Raw genomic sequence first — 18,207 nt, 5'->3', positions numbered from 1 at the left:
TTTTTTTCCGTATCTTTTTTTTTTTAACTGCAATACGACATCCAAGTGTAAAATACAACTTGCTCAGAGAACATTAAATAACCTTGAGTGGAGAACTAGAAATATGTAATTGTGTGTTCCTAGTTCTCAGACCCACTGTCAGGAAAATCAGTCCTAGGGGTTGATTTACTAAAACGGGAGAGTGCAAAATCTGGTGCAGCTCTGCATAGAAACCAATCAGCTTCTGGGTTTTAATTGTCAAAGCTCAATTGAACAAGCTGAAGATAGAAGCTGATTGGCTACCATACACAGCTGCACCAGATTGAGTGCTCCAGTTTTAGTTAAAGGGGTTGTAAACCCTCGTGTTTTTCACCTTAATGCATCTTATGCATTAAGGTTAAAAAACTTCTGACAGTGACCAGCCCCCCCGTTTTTACTCACTGCTCTGGGTTCTCGGCTCTTGATTGAATAAATTGATAGCAGCACAGTCATTGGCTCCCACTGCTGTCATTTAAATCCAGTGGCGCGGTGGGTGGGGGCCGAGTCCTGCATTCTGCATCTATGGACGCAAATGTTGGATTCGGGAGCCTGTCCGCAAGGTGACCACCCCGGAGAGCGGCTTAACTCCTAGGAGGTTATACGATGCGGGGAGGAGCTGATAGTGCCGCCAGGGGACCCCAGAAGAGGATGGTCGGGGCCACTCTGTGCAGAACGAACTGCACAGTGGAGGCAAGTATGACATGTTTGTTTTTAAAAAAAAAAAAAAAAAAAGCCTTTACAATCTCCCTCCTAGTGTCAAGTTGACTGCTGAGCTTAACTTGGGTCTGGGCATCTAATCTTCAAAATAATGTTGGTCACGAAAGTAGTATAGCCTGCTGAACCCATATTATTTCAGTGTTGCACTGACTTTATTGGCGTGTCCTATATTCTACTTTGAAGGAACAGTTGAGCTAATGAGATGGGACATGTCAACCAAGGACCTGCGCATGAGAGTAGCTTTGCTCTTTTACTAATGAATCCAGCTAAAGAAAAGTTCCTGCTTGTAAAAGTCATACTGTATGGGCAGGGTTCAGCAAGCTTTGAAGAAACGAATTTACATGAATGAAATGTATTTGCTTTTTTATACTGCTTAACTGAATCATAATTAAAATATGTCACACCTCCACATCCACTGTTTTGGTATTTGAGGTCAGGGTGGAGAGCTAATTGCACTGCTTTATCACTCGTATCTTTACAGCAAGCCTGTGGTTTTGAATATACCTCAAAGCTGCAAAGGATGTTCCAAGACATTGGTGTCAGCAAAGACTTAAATGAACAGTTTAAAAAGCACCTGACAAATTCAGAACCTCTTGACTGTGAGTACCTTATACTAAGACATTTATGGCTGGAGTATTTAATTAAAACGCAGTCTTTCACTTAGGGCCCTTTCACATCGAACGCAGTTGAATGCAGTTGGATGCACTTTGAACTGCACTCCAACTGCATAGACAGCCCAAAATCAATGTAAACCTATGGGCATAGTTCACATCATTGCAGTTCAGTGCAGTGTAAAAAAAAAAAAGTGGTGCATGTTGCATTTTTCTGCATTGCAAATGCACTGCACCACATCCCTTTTAAGCCATGAAAGCCAAGCCCAAAAATGTATAGCAAAATGCACTGCAAATGTAGTACTAAATGCAGCGCAAAACGCATGCAAAATGCATTCAAGCGCACTTCAAAAGCATGTAAACCTACAGTCAAAAACGTGCAGGTTTTGGTGTGAATGGGCCCTTAGACTTGATGTTGCTTTCCAGCACTCTTAAGAATAAAAAAATCTTTGGCCTAAATTCCCACAACATCGAAAATTGTTTGTGCCCCCCACCTTAAAGTCTGACTCCAGGCAACTGTTTATTTTAGCCTTGAATAAAGTGGGCAAGGGTTAGAAACCATCGGGTATTGCTTCCCACGTTTTACTGTTACAGTGAGGGAAAAAAGTATTTGATCCCCTGCTGATTTTGTATGTTTGCCCACTGACAAATGATCAGTCTATAATTTTAATGATAGGTTTATTTTACCAGTGAGAGACAGAATAACAAAAATATCCAGAAAAAACGCATTTCTAAAAACATAAATTGATTTGCATTTTAATGAGTGAAATAAGTATTTGATCCCATCAGCAAGATTTCTGGCTCCCAGGTGTCTTCTATACAGATAGCGAGCTAAGATAAGAAGCACTCTTAAAGGGAGTGCTCCTAATCTCAGCTTGTTGCCTGTATAAAAGACACCTGTCCACAGAAGCAATCAATCCGATTCCAATCTTTCCACCAAGACCAAAGATGGCCAAGACCAAAGATGTCAGGGACAAGATTGTAGACCTACACAAGGCTGGGATGGGCTACAAGACCATCGCCAAGCAGCTTGGTGAGAGGGTGACAACAGTTGGTGCGATTATTCGCAAATGGAAGAAACACAAAATTACTGTCAATCTCCCTCTAACTGGTGCTCCATGCAGAATCTCACCTCGTGGAGTTTCAGTGATCATGAGGACGGTGAGGAATTGGCCTAGCACTACACTGGAGAATCTTGTCTATGCTCTCAAGACAGCTGGGACCATAGTCACCAAGAAAACAATTGATAACACACTACACCGTGAGGGACAGAAAACCTGCAGCACCCGCAAGGTCCCCCTCCTTTAGAAAGCACATGTACAGGCCCGTCTGAAGTTTGCTAATGAAAATCTGAATGATTCAGAGGAGAACTGGATGAAAGTGTTGTGGTCAGATGAGACCAAAATCAAGCTCTTTGACATCAACTCAACTCGCCATGTTTGGAGGAGGAGGAATGCTGCCTATGACCCCAAGAACACAATTCCCACCATCAAACATGGAGGTAGAAACAGTATGCATTAGGAGTGTTTTTCTGCTAAGATGGACAGGGCAACTTCACTGCAACAAAGGGACAATGGATGGGGCCATGTACTGTCAGATCTTGGGTGAGAACCTCCTTCCCTCAGCCAGGGCATTGAAAATGGGTCGTGCATGAGTATTACAGCATGACAATGGAGTGGCTCAAAAAGAAGCACATTAGGGTCCTGGAGTGGCCTAGCCTATCTCCAGGCCGTATTCCCATAGAAAATATGTAGAGGGAGCAGAGGATCTGCAAAGAAGAGTGGGACAAAATCCCTCCTGAGATGTGTGCAAACCTGGTAGCCAATTACAAGAAATGTCTTACCTCTGTGATTGCCAACAAGGGTTTTGGTCACCAAGTACTAAGTCATGTTTTGCGAAGGGGTCAAATACTTATTTCCCTCATTAAAATGCAAATCCATTTATAACTTTTTGGAAAAAAAAATTTCTGGAAATTTTTGTTCTGTCTCACTGTTATAATAAACCTACCATTAAAATTATAGACTGATCATTTCTTTGTCAGTGCGTAAATGTACAAAATCATCAGGGGGTCAAATACTCACTGTATAGGTTATATACAGGTTACTCCCACCCTTGACAGTTGTCAGTGGAATAAATGTGCCCATTAATAGGTACCTGCTCTACTCCTGTTTTGGTGATAATTTAAATTTTTGCATTTCCCCTTGACAGTAGTTACCAGGACAAACGGTGAAGGTGGATACAGAGTGCCATAAAAGCTTTAGAGGTTCCAACTCTATCCAAGTCTATTAAAAAAATTGTTGTTAGAGTTCCAATTTTGGATGCAATTATGGTCTGGGTGCTTGATATCACTCTGTGGATGGGTGACTTGCTGTTCTTCTTCTGGTCACAATCATTCCTACTATAGTAGCCAGTTAAAGAAATGTTCCTAAATGCTGGTTAAAGAAGAGCCCTACTAGTTACTGCTGCTAGCTTGATCCCATAAATATACTGTAAAACCCCAATGCCGTTTCAGAAGAATAGTGGTTCTGGTCCTTTCTGTCAGTCATACAGGTGTGGGAAAAATCACACATAAGCCTTGTGGGTGACCACTACCACATTCCTTCTGCTTAGTCAGCGGTAGTGTTTTGTTTGTTTGTTTTTTTTTTTGTTTTTTTTTTTGTTTTTTTTTTTTGTTTTTTTAAAGAAACACTATGCCTCCCACTTCTAGCAGGGAGATCAGAGATCCTCTTTAGTTTGAATAACTGCATTTTCATATGTTATATAATGCTGGCTGTGTGTACATTTTTTATAACAAAGTGTCCACCTTCATACCATAACAGGGGCTTCTGAGACATATGATGTTGCTTTCTCTCAGTAAAATTCTTGGGGCTACAACCCCATATCTTATACCTTAATAAAATAGCAAGCAATAATAGAAGACAACACAGAATTGGCATGAAAATGGCCGCGGGACTTTTATTGGTTTACCATAAATGACAAATATCTCATGTATATCATTAAAGAGGCAGTATCCTTAATTCACCAATTTAACTAAGCACACAAAATTATCAATAAGCTTTAAAGAAAACAAGAGAAAAAGAGGGGACAGGGACAGCTGCAGACCCAAGAAGGTTGTCGCAAAGTTTTGTGCCGTCCTTTCCCATGGGACTGCAGGCCGCAACCCCATATCTAATACCCTAAAAAATCGTAAGCAATAATAAAACACATAACACAGAATTGGCATGAAAATGGCTGCGGCACTTTTATTGGTTTACCATAAATAACAATTATCTCATATCACCAAAATTCTAAATGTATTAAATTATTAAAACAAATAACATTAACTCAATAGTATTGCTCAGTTATTAGAACTAGAGAATATTTCACAGAATTTACCAAAATGTTCCCACTAGCCGGGTTTTTTTTTAAAGAAAAACTCCAGCCTTACCCATACCTGCGGCCATGTCAATACAACTCTGTAGGCCTAAATTAAAAACGTCTAAGCCTACATCAGAAAGATGAATTCCATGTTGACGGTATAGGCCCTGAAGCCCTCCTAACTCAATGTGTCTGTAGGAGAAACCTTCCAAAGAGGGTAAGTATTTTTCCATTGCTCTGTTTATTCTTTTTCTAATTTTTTCCATAGCCCTGCGTTGTGGGGAAAACAACCAGGATAACCTAGAAACAATCTCAGAAAAAATCACTGTCGTATTGGGAGAAGACAACTTAAATCTATGCAAGTCGCGTCTTATAATAAATAATCAATCTAATGTTCTGATCCTAGCTAAATAATTTCTCCCTAAATGGATGGAGAGGGCCAATATTGGTACAATCTGGCTGACGTATCATAAAGTTGATACCACTTTAATCCTCTTATACCCTTCCATAGAACCTTGAAATACTCTAAAGGCATAGTTAGATTATCTTAGACGCTCTTTTTTTTTTTTTTTTGCCCAAAATATATGTGAGTGCCCAATGATCCACACAGTGCATGTAATACCTAAAGAAAAATGAAATAAACAAGTCAGGGCGGATATAAACCTTTAAGCTATTGGACTCCCACCTACCCAGATTTTTTTATGCATTTTTCCGACACACGTGACCTGGCTGCTTCAGAGGTGGCTCCAATCCAGAACGAATAGGATGTAAACTTATATTGCTGCAAACCCAAATGTGATGAGCATTTCTTGAAAACAAAAATTGTCCCAGGCATGACGGTCGAGGCAACAAAAATTGACGAACCGCCCGAACTGGAAAAATATTGACATCTGCTGGAATAGAAATCCACCTACCTTTACCCATCTGATCAGTCTTGGATTTTGCAATAAGAATTTTAACCACTGCATCATCTAATATAACAGTGTTCATACATTAAACCAGATAAACATTTTTTGTTGAGTGGAATCAGTTCAGAGATCCTTAAAGCTCCGAAAAAGGACCATACACAGTTGTCAGTGATTTTATCCCATGGTTTCTTCACCCACGTCACAAACTCTTGCAGGCTACATGAAGTTTCCGTGCTGATTTCTCTCCAATCTATTTTCAGTGTATTCATTGATTTCTGTGAGCAAGTCATGTTCTTTGAATGGCTTGTTACGATATCAAGAGTCTGGAGATGAGCAGTCATTCTTGTGGGAATCATTACTTGAACTATTCTTCTCTCTGCAAGGAAGTTCTTCAGGTTTTTTGCGCAGTGTGCTGGCCGAATCCCAGACTAGCCACCTCTCAAAACAAGTGGCAGCATTAAATTGACCCACTTGCATATAACTGCTTGTGTGCACCAGGCTTTTTCTGTTTCAAGAACATAAATGCCTGAAATACGTTCAATCTTATCTTTCTTGCCCTTTGTCATGATTAGAGTTGTGGCTTTCTTTCCATCCAGATGAATTGCCAAAATACAGGTAACACTTGCACTTTCATAACCAGTGGAGGGAATGTAGATTGACGAGGCACCCCTTTGATCAATTGTTTGAGATTCTTGGCTCATAAACACTGAAGTTTCATTCATCTATAGCAATCATGTTGGACATTTGGAATTTAGAAAAGTGGATGCCATCAACAAAGAACTTGAATGCAAGTGCATGTTTAACAACTTCACAATCTTCAAGCTTGAACAGTGTTGTCGATCTTCTTAGAGACAGTTCATATCACTGAAGGAAGCCATACAGCCAGTGTTGTGATGCTTTGAATTCTTCTGGGGATAGTTCAAACTGTGGTGCCATTGCAAGGGTGAATGCTTGAATATCAGCCCTCTGCACAACTAAAGCCTTTGCTCTCTTGTCAGTAATCCATTCACAGAATGTCTTCCAGCTCAAGAAATAATTGCTGACATCCTGATCCAAACTTGCACTACTTAGCATTTCCTTCGTCCACCTTTTGACTGGGGTTACCATACTCTGCTCGCCATTTTCGGACCATTCGGTGATCTAAGTTCATCTCTTTGCAGAAAGCCATAAGATTCTTGCCTTGGGAGTCCTTCATGATTCCTTTCGTGTACTCGACGGAATAGCTTTCTTTTTGCACTCAACTTGTTTGGGGATCAAAATATTAATATACGCATCAAGTGTGCAATCAGTCTCCAGTCCGTCTAACTGACAATCTTAAAGTGGTTGTAACCCTAAAAAAAAAAAAATAAATCCTGATTTTTTTTTTTTTTTTTTTTTTTTTAAAGCATGATAGACAGCACAGTGCTTGTGCTGTATTATTTACCCCTCTCTATGTTCTAAAAAACCTGGTTGATCCTGCCAGTTCCTGCCACGTGGCCCATCTTTCCCTGTAATCAGCATGCAAGTTTATTCTGCCCTTGGATAACAAAAAAAAAAAAAAAAAGAGTAGCAGACATGAGTCTCAGAATAACAATACTAAAAGATGGTCAATTTAGAATTACAAACTAAAATTGTTAAATTTTTGCCAAATTGTGTGTTGAAATTAAATCTGTTTTGCGCATATGCTCCTCCCTTTTGTTTTTATTCCTGTAAAAAAAAAAAAAAAAAGTTTTTTTAAAAAATTCCTGTGTCCCCTGTCTTCTCCCCCCCTCCCACCCTGTCAGCTCAGGAGGCAGCATTATACAAATCCTGTAATCCCCAAAATAAACCCTAGTTAAAGTCCTTGTAAAGTCATGTAATCCGCGTTTTAAAAGGATAATATGTCCAGTGTGTGTGTCTTTTTGTAACATTATTGTGGAAATACCCTATTTACAGTGCTGCTGGGTGCTGACGTGACCTGCTGGAGGTCTTCTTCCCCGCTCCAAGCACTGCAGAGGGAGGGGCCGAGATCCCTGCTGAAGCCAGCCCCGCTCCGAGCACTGCAGAGGGAGGAGCCGCCAATGTCAGCCGGGAGGAGAGCTCTGGCGTGTCACGTTGGCGCCCAATGGTGCTGTAAATAAGGTATTTTCCACAATAATGTTACATAAAGACACACTGCAAATTATATAATCCTTTTACAGAGCGGATTACATGATTTTCATGGACCTTAACTAGGGCTTATATTGCAACCATCCTAGAAAATCAAGATATGTCTTACTTTCAGGAAAATGCTGTAGTAGGGAAATCCTAAAGTTTCGAAAAGGGCCTGCTACCTGGTCTTCTGAAATTTTCTTAAATATCTTTTCCCTTACAATCTGGGGAAAACTCACCACCGACTTTAAATTTGGAACCACCTCACAACCCGGCCCAGCACATGAAGGGAGTAGGAATCCATAACTGAAACCATTACTTAGGAATGGGGCCTTTTCCCTGTCTGGGTATATGTCCAACCATGGACGCATTCTTTGAAGCGTCATTGGCATGCAGACTTTTCTGAAAAATATCACGTGAACTTTGAACCGCGCTATTTATTATCTTGTAATATTTAGCCACTGGATGAGTGCTGCACAAAAGGAACACTTGTGCCTGTATCTACAAGCAGTGTTCCACTTACACTGCGATTTATTATGGGCAAAGCAGACGCCTTTCCGATATACAGATGTGACTGTTGAATTAGGCGTAATTAATCTGTTAACCGGCTGTTCTTGTGGCAAGATTAAATTTAGCCACATCCTAATGTTTTTCATCCCCATTTAAGTGATGGCTGAACAGCTAATTTTTGGCGAAATGATTTGTCATAATTGAACCATCCAAATCCGCCAAAGTTCCTGTATTCTTTCTAGTACATGATCAACATGCTAAAAAAGGCCAGCACATAATTCAGGATGTTTTTCTGAAAAAGGACCTAGTAATAGGTCTACGTCTTTCATCATCTTATTTGTCCTCTGATTTTTTAGAAGATGCAGATTCTTTTCCTGAAAGGAGAAGAGACAACATGTCCATGAATTTGCCCCTCCCAATTTTTCCCTTTTTATCATAGCTGATAAATGAAATCCCAGAGGGGAAACTTTGCATGGGAGGACCTCTTTAAGGCATGTCTCAGGCACTTGTACTCTACTTGTTGTTAAATTACTATGTGACAAGTTTGTTTGTGTAACCATATTGTTATGAGAAACATTACTGGTAACATCGGGCGATTTACTGACGTTATTGTTTTGCATAGACTGCTGAGATGCTTTTCAGGCACTTTCGCGCTAAAAAAAAAAAAAGCACCTGAAAAATGAATGCTTTCACACTGCACCTTAAAAATGCCACCCTCCATTGTAATGAATGGAAAGCGCCTGAAAAGCGACGCAAAAGCGCTCAGTGTTTTCCTGGCAGTTTAGAAGCGCCTCAGTGTGAAAGTACCAAAACTTTTGTCAAAGAACCCTCCACTTCAGACAGGATTGACAGCTAAATAGACTTACCCTGGGAAACTGAATTCATTGCCACTGGAGCCTGTATAGTACTACACTCCACAGCAGACTTTTCTTCCTGTAAATGCCACTCATAGTTCTCCTAAGCAGCTGTACTGACCTATACACTTCTCTCTTGAGGTCTGACAGCTGCAGGAAGTGTTAGGAGGCATCACCCTTAGCTCCCTGACAGCTCCTCCAGACTGACCTCTTCTGCCTCTGGTGGCTCTTCTGTCAGGAGACAGAGAGAGAACCCGCCTCTTTCTCCTTTCCCCTTCTCTGAGCCGCAGTTTCTGTCGGAATGTCTTGGGCCGCGCCACTGACATGTGCGGCCCCTCCTCACAGCTCGCTTCTTCCGTCTGTCCTCTGTCCAGAGCGCGGCTTCTCTCTTGGCGGCCGTAGCTCCCCGAGTCTCCACTCAAGTCCCACTTTATCTTGCTGACCGGCCGTCTCCCCTCTCCCGCCTCCTAAAAGTACATCTTCTTGCTAATGCATCTTCCAGCTAATGCCAGACACATCCTAAGCCAGACTTTACCAACACTGCCTTCAGCCCTCTAAAGCACCTGCCTCAGGGAGTGTCTTCATTCCAGCAGCAGGAAGTTCTCCCAAGGTAGCTGACTGGAATAGTGTTAAAAAAGGGTGATTTCCTGCTCTTTTTATATAGCCCCAATAGCTTTCAGAACATTCCCTGAATACTTATAGGCTGAAAATCTCCCTTAGCAACTTCCTTAAAATATTTAAGCACACACAATTATCAATCGGCTTTGAAGAAAACCAGAGAAAAAGAGGGAGGCGCCCACAGAATGTTGTCCCAAAGTTTTGTGCCAACCTTTCCCATTCTTTTTCATTAACGTAATAAGCGTTCCTCCTCTTTCTTACATTATATTGTTATCCTAAACACCATAAATTAGAGAACCACCTTTTGTAGAGACATATTGAAAGTAATATGTACAATGGTGATAAACCTACAACTGGACACCTTTTTAATGTTCAAAATGAAACATTCAGTTTCACTATTGAGGAACGTACGATCATTTTTGTTTCTTGAATATTCTGGTCTTTAGTATTTTTCATGTACTGATTTGGTTGATTATCGTGTCCTAATAATGTTGCCTTCAACATTGTAAGCTTTGAATCCTTGATGCTGCAGCTGCGTTGGATCCTTCATGCTGCAGCTTTTTGCCAGTATCTCATTTTATTCAACTTAAAACAATATTTCAGTAGCATTTATTAAAATCGGTATATATATTCCCTCACAAAAAACAAACTTGTTGGCCCTCTCTTGTCGGCAAGTAAAGTTGGCGAGGTACTAATGTTTTATGGGTACCATTCCCCTTGGGTTTTCTGTTCTCTTGCCTTTGCTAGGCATCTCCTTCATCTTGGTACAGATTTCCCATTTGGAAAGAGTTTATCACACAATAATGCTGTTTCCGTGTGGGGGCTACTACTATATGGACATTGTCTGGTTTCATATGTAACAAGCATTTAACCTTGTTGTGTTTTTATCTTTGCAGTGGATTTCAGCATACAAGTCCTCAGTTCTGGATCATGGCCTTTTCAACAGTTCTGCACATTTGCATTACCCTCTGAGGTATGATATGGATACATTTGCCACCATAATAAGGATTTACTAATTTCCTTTATGGAGAATTGACAGTCTTTTGAGAGCTGTGGGTTTCTTTTTTTTTTTAACATCTGTTAAAGACATGTTGCTATACATTTGGGAGATGACTTAATGATGCAATGTCTGTCAGACATGGAAGTGTTAAAAACATTTCCAGATTTTCTCATGACGCCATAGTCTATCCTATACTAAAACATTCTTATTGGTTGCCTGTTACTTGTCAACTTAAAATCTATGTCAAAGAAAAAAAAAAGCACATTTAGTACATCACTGCAATACATGCACATTTTAGCATGCTTTTAAACATGCAACAAGTAAATAAAAATAACTGTTGATGTGCAAGAAATATAGTGTGCTCTCCTACCTTTCTTTTTGACATGACAACATAGCCCTGAATTCCTAAGCCTGTGTTGTCATAGAAGAAAAACCCCTCTATTGATTGGGGCTATGTAAGCACAAACTGGAAATTTTCGTAACAAATTAAAATTTATTTGTACAAAAAGTTTAAAAAGTCCATACAAATGTACATATTTTAAGCGGCAATTAGTATATAAATATATCTAAGGTATAAACGGCAAATATGAGAATACTCCCAATGTAGTGTAAGGGAAGATTTGTTTCAAGGATTCTTCTTCAGAGGTGTCAGAATGTAGCAGAGAAACTGCCTGGAATGTAAATATAATTGGGTACATCATCAAATATTGTACATAATGGCATCAAAGGATTAAGCACTTAAAAATGGTCACTAATTGCCGCTCAAAATATGTACTTTTGTATGACTTTTTAAACTTTTTGTACAAATGATATTTTTTACTAAAATTTTTGGTTTGTCTCTGCATAGTCACAGTCAAAGGGGTGGGGTTTCTTCTAGGAGTGTATTTAAGGGATAATGGCACTCCTTAAATTTAGATCAGATTCCTATACTAAGCCTATGTTGTCAGCCCTACCTACTTTAATTTCTGATGGATTACATGGCACATACAGTGGGGATGGAAAGTATTCAGACCCCCTTAAATTTTTCACTCTTTGTTATATTGCAGCCATTTTCTAAAATCATTTAAGTTAGTTTTTTTTTTCCTCATTAATGTACACACAGCACCCCATATTGACAGAAAAATCTGTGTTTTTCTGTCAATATGGGGTGCTGTGTGTACATTAATGAGGAAAAAAAATGAACTTAAATGATTTTAGCAAATGGCTGCAATATAACAAAGAGTGAAAAATTCAAGGGGTCTGAATACTTTCCGTCCCCACTGTAAATCTCTCCTCTACCGCAATAACCCCTCCTTGTGCACAGGCAGAGCGCTCTGGAAGTTATCGGCTCACAAGATTTCTGGTATTTTTTGGGGACTTATAAAATAGATATAACAAAATACTTTCAGTGTTCTATTTAGCAGACTCAAAAGGGAACAAATCGGAAAAGTTCATTGTTGGGTTTAAATACACTTAAAGCCCTGGTGCACACTGGTGCAGCTTTGAAATCGCACTACTTGAGCGAGATTTTCAAAGACACCAATCAATGCGATATGCACCTCTGATTTAATTGCGGCTTGCAACATTGTTTAACAGAAGTCTATGCAAGTCGCAATGAAATCGGTAGAAAGTAGTGCAGGAACTTTTTTCTGGGTCGCAGCAATTTGAATGGTTCCATTTTTGACAATAGGGTGCAACCTATGTTTGGAACTGTCAAATCGCATGACAAATCGCACCAGTGTGAACAAAGGGCTAAACTTTATACGTTTTGTACCTGTCCCTGCAAAAATAAAAAAAAAAATAGATACTTTCCCTGAAGATCCTGTTTTTAGCAGCTTGACATGCACATCTTGCTGTGCTCTGGAATTAGGTACTTTTGGTAAAGGCTGCGCTTTTAGCCCAATGCGGCTCCAATCTAGTACTGCCTAGTTGTGACCTGGAACAGCTTACGTGTAGACTGTAAACATATCACCAGCCCATGCTGCTGGAATCGGCCTTTATCTTCAGGAAAGATATCCTATTAATTTGGCATTTTTTTCATTTACTGCAGGGGCGAGCACAAATATAATTCTTAGGCTCGGTTCACACTACCGCGACTTGGGATCCGACTTGTAAGCCCTCAAGTCGCCCCAAGTCGCCCCAGAAAGAGATTCACATTACAGTGCATGGGAGCGTCTTAATAGACACTACTGAAGTCGCTCCGACTTCAGAGCGTACTCCCTGTACTACTTGGATCCGACTTTGATCCGACTTCAGCCTATTGACTATCATTGAAGTCGGATCGCCGTCTCGCATGATCCGACTTCGGCATGCGACTTGTGCTCAAATGATCTTGAGGGGAACTCCGCGCCAAATTTTAAATAAAAATCCGGCATGGGTTCCCCCTCCAGGGGCATACCAGGCCCTTGGGTCTGGTATGGACCTTGAGGAGAACCCCCTACGCCGAAAAAACGGCGTGGGGGGTCCCCCCCAATCCATACCAGACCCTTATCCGAGCACGTAGCCCGGCCGGACAGGAATGGGGGTGGGGACGAGCGAGCGCCCCCCCCCCCCCCCTCCTGAACCGTACCAGGCCGCATGCCCTCAACATGTGGGGTTTGGTGCCTTGGGGGAGGGGGGCGCGCTGCGGCTCCCCCACCCCAAAGCACCTTGTCCCCATGTTGATGAGGACAAGGGCCTCTTCCCGACAACCCTGGCCGTTGGTTGTCGGGGTCTGCGGGCGGGGGGCTTATCGGAATCTGGGAGCCCCCTTTAATAAGGGGGCCCCCAGATCCCGGCCCCCCACCCTATGTGAATAGGTATGGGGTACATGGTACCCCTACCCATTCACCTAGGGAAAAAAGCGTCAATAAAAAACACAGTACACAGGTATTTAAAATAATTTATTAGGCAGCTCCGGGATCTTCTTCCGACTCCGGGGGTCTCTCCGGCGTCTTCTCCCGGTGTCCGCATCTTCTGCCGGCTCCACCGCTATCTTCTGGCGCTCTTTTGCCAGCGGTGGTCCGGACCTCTGGATCATCTTCTTCCCTCTTCTCTTCCAGAGATGTTGACACGACGCTCTCCCCAGCCAGAATGGTTTCTGTGCGCTCTGCAAGGGACTTATATAGGCCGTGACCCCGCCCCCTTATGCCGTCACAGTCCCTGGGCATGCTGGGTCTGTGACGTTTTAGGAGGCGTGGTCACCGGGTGATGACCACGCCCCCTTATGACGGCACAGCCCCAGCATGCCCTGGGACAGTGACCTCATAAGGGGGCGGGGTCACCGCCTATATAAGTCCGTTGCGGAGCGTTCAGAGACCATTCCAGCTGGAGAGAGCGTCGTGTCAACATCTTTGGAAGAAAAGAAGAAGGCAGAAGTCCGGACCACCGCTAGCAATTGAGCTGCAGAAGATAGCGGAGGAGCCGGCAGAAGATGCGGACACCGGGAGGAGACGGCGGAGAGACTCCCGAAGTCGGAAGAGGACCCCCGAAGTCGGAAGAAGATCCCGGAGCTGCCTAATAAATTATTTTAAAAAACCTGTGTACTGTTTGTTTTATTGACGCTTTTTTCCCCTAGGTGAATGGGTAGGGGTACCATGTACCCCATACTCATTCACATAGGGTGGGGGGCCGGGATCTGGGGGCCCCCTTATTAAAGGGGGCTCCCAGATTCCGATAAGCCCCCCGCCCGCAGACCCCGACAACCGACGGCCAGGGTTGTCGGGAAGAGGCCCTTGTCCTCATCAACATGGGGACAAGGTGCTTTGGGGTGGGGGGGGGCCGCAGCGCGCCCCCCTCCCCCAAGGCACCAACCCCCCCATGTTGAGGGCATGCGGCCTGGTACGGCTCAGGAGGGGGGGGGCGCTCGCTCGTCCCCACCCCCATTCCTGTCCGGCCGGGCTGCGTGCTCGGATAAGGGTCTGGTATGGATTGGGGGGACCCCCCACGCCGTCCTTTCGGCGTAGGGGGGTTCCCCTCAAGATCCATACCGGACCCAAGGGCCTGGTATGCCCCTGGGGGGGGAACCCATGCCGGATTTTTATTTAAAATTTGGCGCGGAGTTCCCCCTAAAGATTCATACCAAACACAGTGGCGGGGATCCAAGTCGGATCCCCGTTCATTGAAAGTCGGATCCACAAGTCGTGTTGAAGTCGGGTTAAAGTCGCGTTGCAAAGTCGCGTTGAAGTCGTGTTGCCCCTGTGTGAATCGAGCCTTAGTGAAAGTAGAGTTATACTTCAAAACCCAACTGTCAATCACAGCATGTTGATGTGGAGTGCCATTCTTTCCGTCTTACCACATACATTGTATGAATAAAACCTTTAATTTTTTTTCGCTCCCAACTGTGAATGTTTTTTTTTTTTTTTTTTCCCTCTTTCAGTTGGAGCGCAGTTACCAGAGATTTACAGCTTTCTATGCCAGCCGTCACAGTGGAAGAAAACTAACTTGGTTATATCAATTGTCCAAAGGAGAATTGGTTACTAATTGCTTTAAAAACCGATATACCTTGCAGGTTGGTAACATTGCTGGGAGCTGTGAAAGATAATACTTTACAAGAGGGGTAGGCAACCCTAGAGTGGTGGAGATCTCCCCAAACAACATGAAAGAGATCAAAGATCACCAGGGTGCAGCATGTTTTTTCTTTTTATGATGAAAACCTAGCAAGGCCCAATTAAAAGCAAGGAAAGTTTGGTGAGTTAAGGGGTCAATGGTAAGAAATGCAAAGTTTAGTGGTCATAAGTAACGCAGAGTTCAAGGGACAGTAGTAAGTAACATATATTCCCTCCCCCCACATGTTATGACAATATCCCCCTTCCAGTAAAATATCGCCCCCCCAAAGCTAGGATAAGCCAGCATTCTTCCCTTCTCTGTAAAATTGACTCACCAGACCTCAGATGCAGTGGCACCCAGCAGATTGGGAGAAATCCTTCCAGGTCTTCCCTTGGCTGTTTCATATGATGCATTAGAGCCAGCAAGGAGCCTAGGACGTTCTACGGCTCTGCAATGCTGATCGGTGCTTCAATCTGAGGTCTAAGAGGGGATGACCGCTTCTTACAGTAGGGCGGCATGGCAGGTTGTGATTTACCTCTCATGACACTGATTGGCAAGTAGATCACAATCGACTTTTTGTCGATCCCTGCAGTATGTTGTTCTTAAGAGATGATTGCCATGCATTCGTTCTGGAAGGTCCACTACAGACATAACCAATTTCTTAATCCGTCTTTTCAAATGTAATGTATTTAGCACCATAATTCCATGTAGTGGTGAAGAGTTAGCGAGAAGGGGAAGTAGATGGGAAGAGTAGTGAATTAACAATGCTTCATGAGCTATTGTAACCTGCTAGACAGCTCGCATCTCTCTACCCATGCAATGACCATGCAATGACCATGCTACATAAATCACAATTATACCCTATTGTTGGGACCAGTGCAGAAGGTTTTAATGTTCTCTGTTCAAGCTTTGCTGAAATGTTGATGTTAGACCAATGCATAAAAACAGACAGAAAAAAAAAACATATGGTGCAGTTACTGATATCTGATATTTTTCTGCCAATTAGGCGTCCACATTCCAGATGGCAATCCTGCTACAATACAACACAGAAGATATATACACAGTACAGCAACTGACAGATAGTACGCAGATAAAAATGGTATGCTATGTTCCACATGTATATATATGTCTGTGCATAAAAAATGGATCAATTTTATTTATTATTGCTCTAATAGCACCGTAAGCCCACCAAGTGCCCTCTTGTAAATATACTGTATAAGGCAATAGTTTGGCTGGGGTATGTTAACACTGATTTGCGACAAGGCTCTGAACTGAGCAATGCACTCATCAAATCATGTGAGCAAATTACCGGTAGATCTAATGGAGTTTTATTCCTAGTGCCGGTTAACACTGGGTTCACACATATGCATTTGCTTTGGCTCATGTTTGCACGTGCACAGCGGCCCATTTATTTGAATGGGTTGCTATACATGCGGGAAACGCAGGAAAAAGGTCCCTGCACCTTTTTAAAAGCTTAGCCACAGAGAAATTGTGGTGCTTTTGCACCATGTGATTTCTCGCATTGCGTTTTTAGATGCAAGGGGGGTGCCATTAAGCATGAATGGTAGCTCTGCACGTCTGTGAAATTGCGTCAGTGCGTTGTGGCTGCGGGTGCTGCAATAGGTGCGATTTACACGCCGTCCCACACCTACAACATTGTGAACCTAGCCTAAAGCGGTTTCCTTGTCTTATTTGCAAACATAAGTGTTGTGTTTGCCCTATGTCCTGAATTTCTTTCTTTCCCAAATGGCATGCATGCACACAACTGCACATCTTTCTGGCTTCTCTCAGGATCTCGAAATACTTTTGTGATGTAGGCAGTCAATACAGCAGCATCCAGAGCTTAATTTGAAATTACCCTGATCTTACCCAGTCATGTGCTCTGCTATATTGGGATCTCCAAGCACTTTGCATAGGCACGAAAAAGATCTGTGTCATAGGTGGCTCTCTAAGAGGACCATTAAACTGTATGATTGAGCACATCAGATTGAGTTACCTATGTATCTGTATTCGTTTGTCGTTGTAACAAAAAACTTGTGCACGCTGTTGTCAGTGCTGCAATGGCAACCAATACACAATTTATTGCCTTTCATCTACTGAAATGCTCCTATGTGGAGTTTTTCAACTTCTGACAACTGTGGCCAGGCTGTGTGATAGAGAAAGGGCACTGAATCCAACATTGTGTCTAGGGGGCGATCAGATTCTGATTACTGGGAAGAAGTTGCATTGCGTATTTGTGCATTACCTTACTTCTACGGCAGTTCTGCTAGAAAATCTGTTAATATTGGAAATGTGTAGAGAAATGCGAGGAAACACTAATGAGCTGCACGTTTTTTAGAAAACTGTCCAGAAAACGTAATATTATATAATGTAATAGATAACGTAATATTGGATACAATACCAACAAATCACAAGGATGTTAAGGGTGTATTTTTTTCTCTTACAGGACATCCTGGTACAAGTTCTACAAATTTTGCTTAAATCAAAGTTATTGGTGAGTATTTTGCCACGGTTTTGTTTTTATTATGATAAAAATGTTGGTTCCTAAAGCTGAATGCCAGGCAAAGAATTTGTGTTTCTGGTCATCCAGTCCTTAGATTTATACAGCCGAGCCAGACAGCTGTATACCTCCCTGAAATAATTAACACCCAGCCCCCACCCTGTGACTGAAGGAGCAGCAGACTGTTGAGTTCACCTTTCTGCTCTCTCGGTCTACTGTACAGGGGATTACAAGAGACGGATACCAAGTCAAATTCTCAGGTGTTTAGAATTAGCTCACTTGCTACTTTTAAAGGAGTTCTATGGCCACAGCTTACACATTCATTTTCTGACATCAGCATGGTAGTAGCAAAGAAAACTTATTTTTGCGATTCCAATATAAGCTTACTTTAAAAATCTCTGTTCATGTTGTAAGTTCTTCCTGTCTGTTGGTCATCTCTTTCCACAACTTCCTGGATTCCCTGCATGCTTTACAGCTTCTCCTCTGCTGTTTACGTTTA

At 42.3% G+C, this 18,207-nt stretch overlaps 1 protein-coding gene across 4 annotated transcripts in view; it reads left to right on the top strand.

Moving 5' to 3' along the window:
• Nucleotides 1–18,207, top strand: part of CUL1 (cullin 1) — a 159,772-nt gene that overhangs the window by 119,951 nt on the left and 21,614 nt on the right. For all 4 annotated transcript variants that reach the window (XM_073630447.1, XM_073630445.1, XM_073630448.1 and 1 more), the window contains exons 14-18: nucleotides 1,217–1,334; nucleotides 10,599–10,675; nucleotides 15,039–15,170; nucleotides 16,215–16,307; nucleotides 17,655–17,702. In XM_073630447.1, coding sequence (XP_073486548.1) covers nucleotides 1,217–1,334; nucleotides 10,599–10,675; nucleotides 15,039–15,170; nucleotides 16,215–16,307; nucleotides 17,655–17,702 — 468 coding nt within the window. The remainder of the gene's footprint in view (nucleotides 1–1,216; nucleotides 1,335–10,598; nucleotides 10,676–15,038; nucleotides 15,171–16,214; nucleotides 16,308–17,654; nucleotides 17,703–18,207) is intronic.

The sequence above is a fragment of the Aquarana catesbeiana genome, linkage group LG05 (assembly GCF_042186555.1).
Source record: "Aquarana catesbeiana isolate 2022-GZ linkage group LG05, ASM4218655v1, whole genome shotgun sequence".
Classification (NCBI taxonomy): Eukaryota; Metazoa; Chordata; class Amphibia; order Anura; family Ranidae; genus Aquarana; species Aquarana catesbeiana.
The sequence above is the reverse complement of the archived record's forward strand: the minus strand, read 5'-3'. Positions and strand labels throughout refer to the sequence as shown.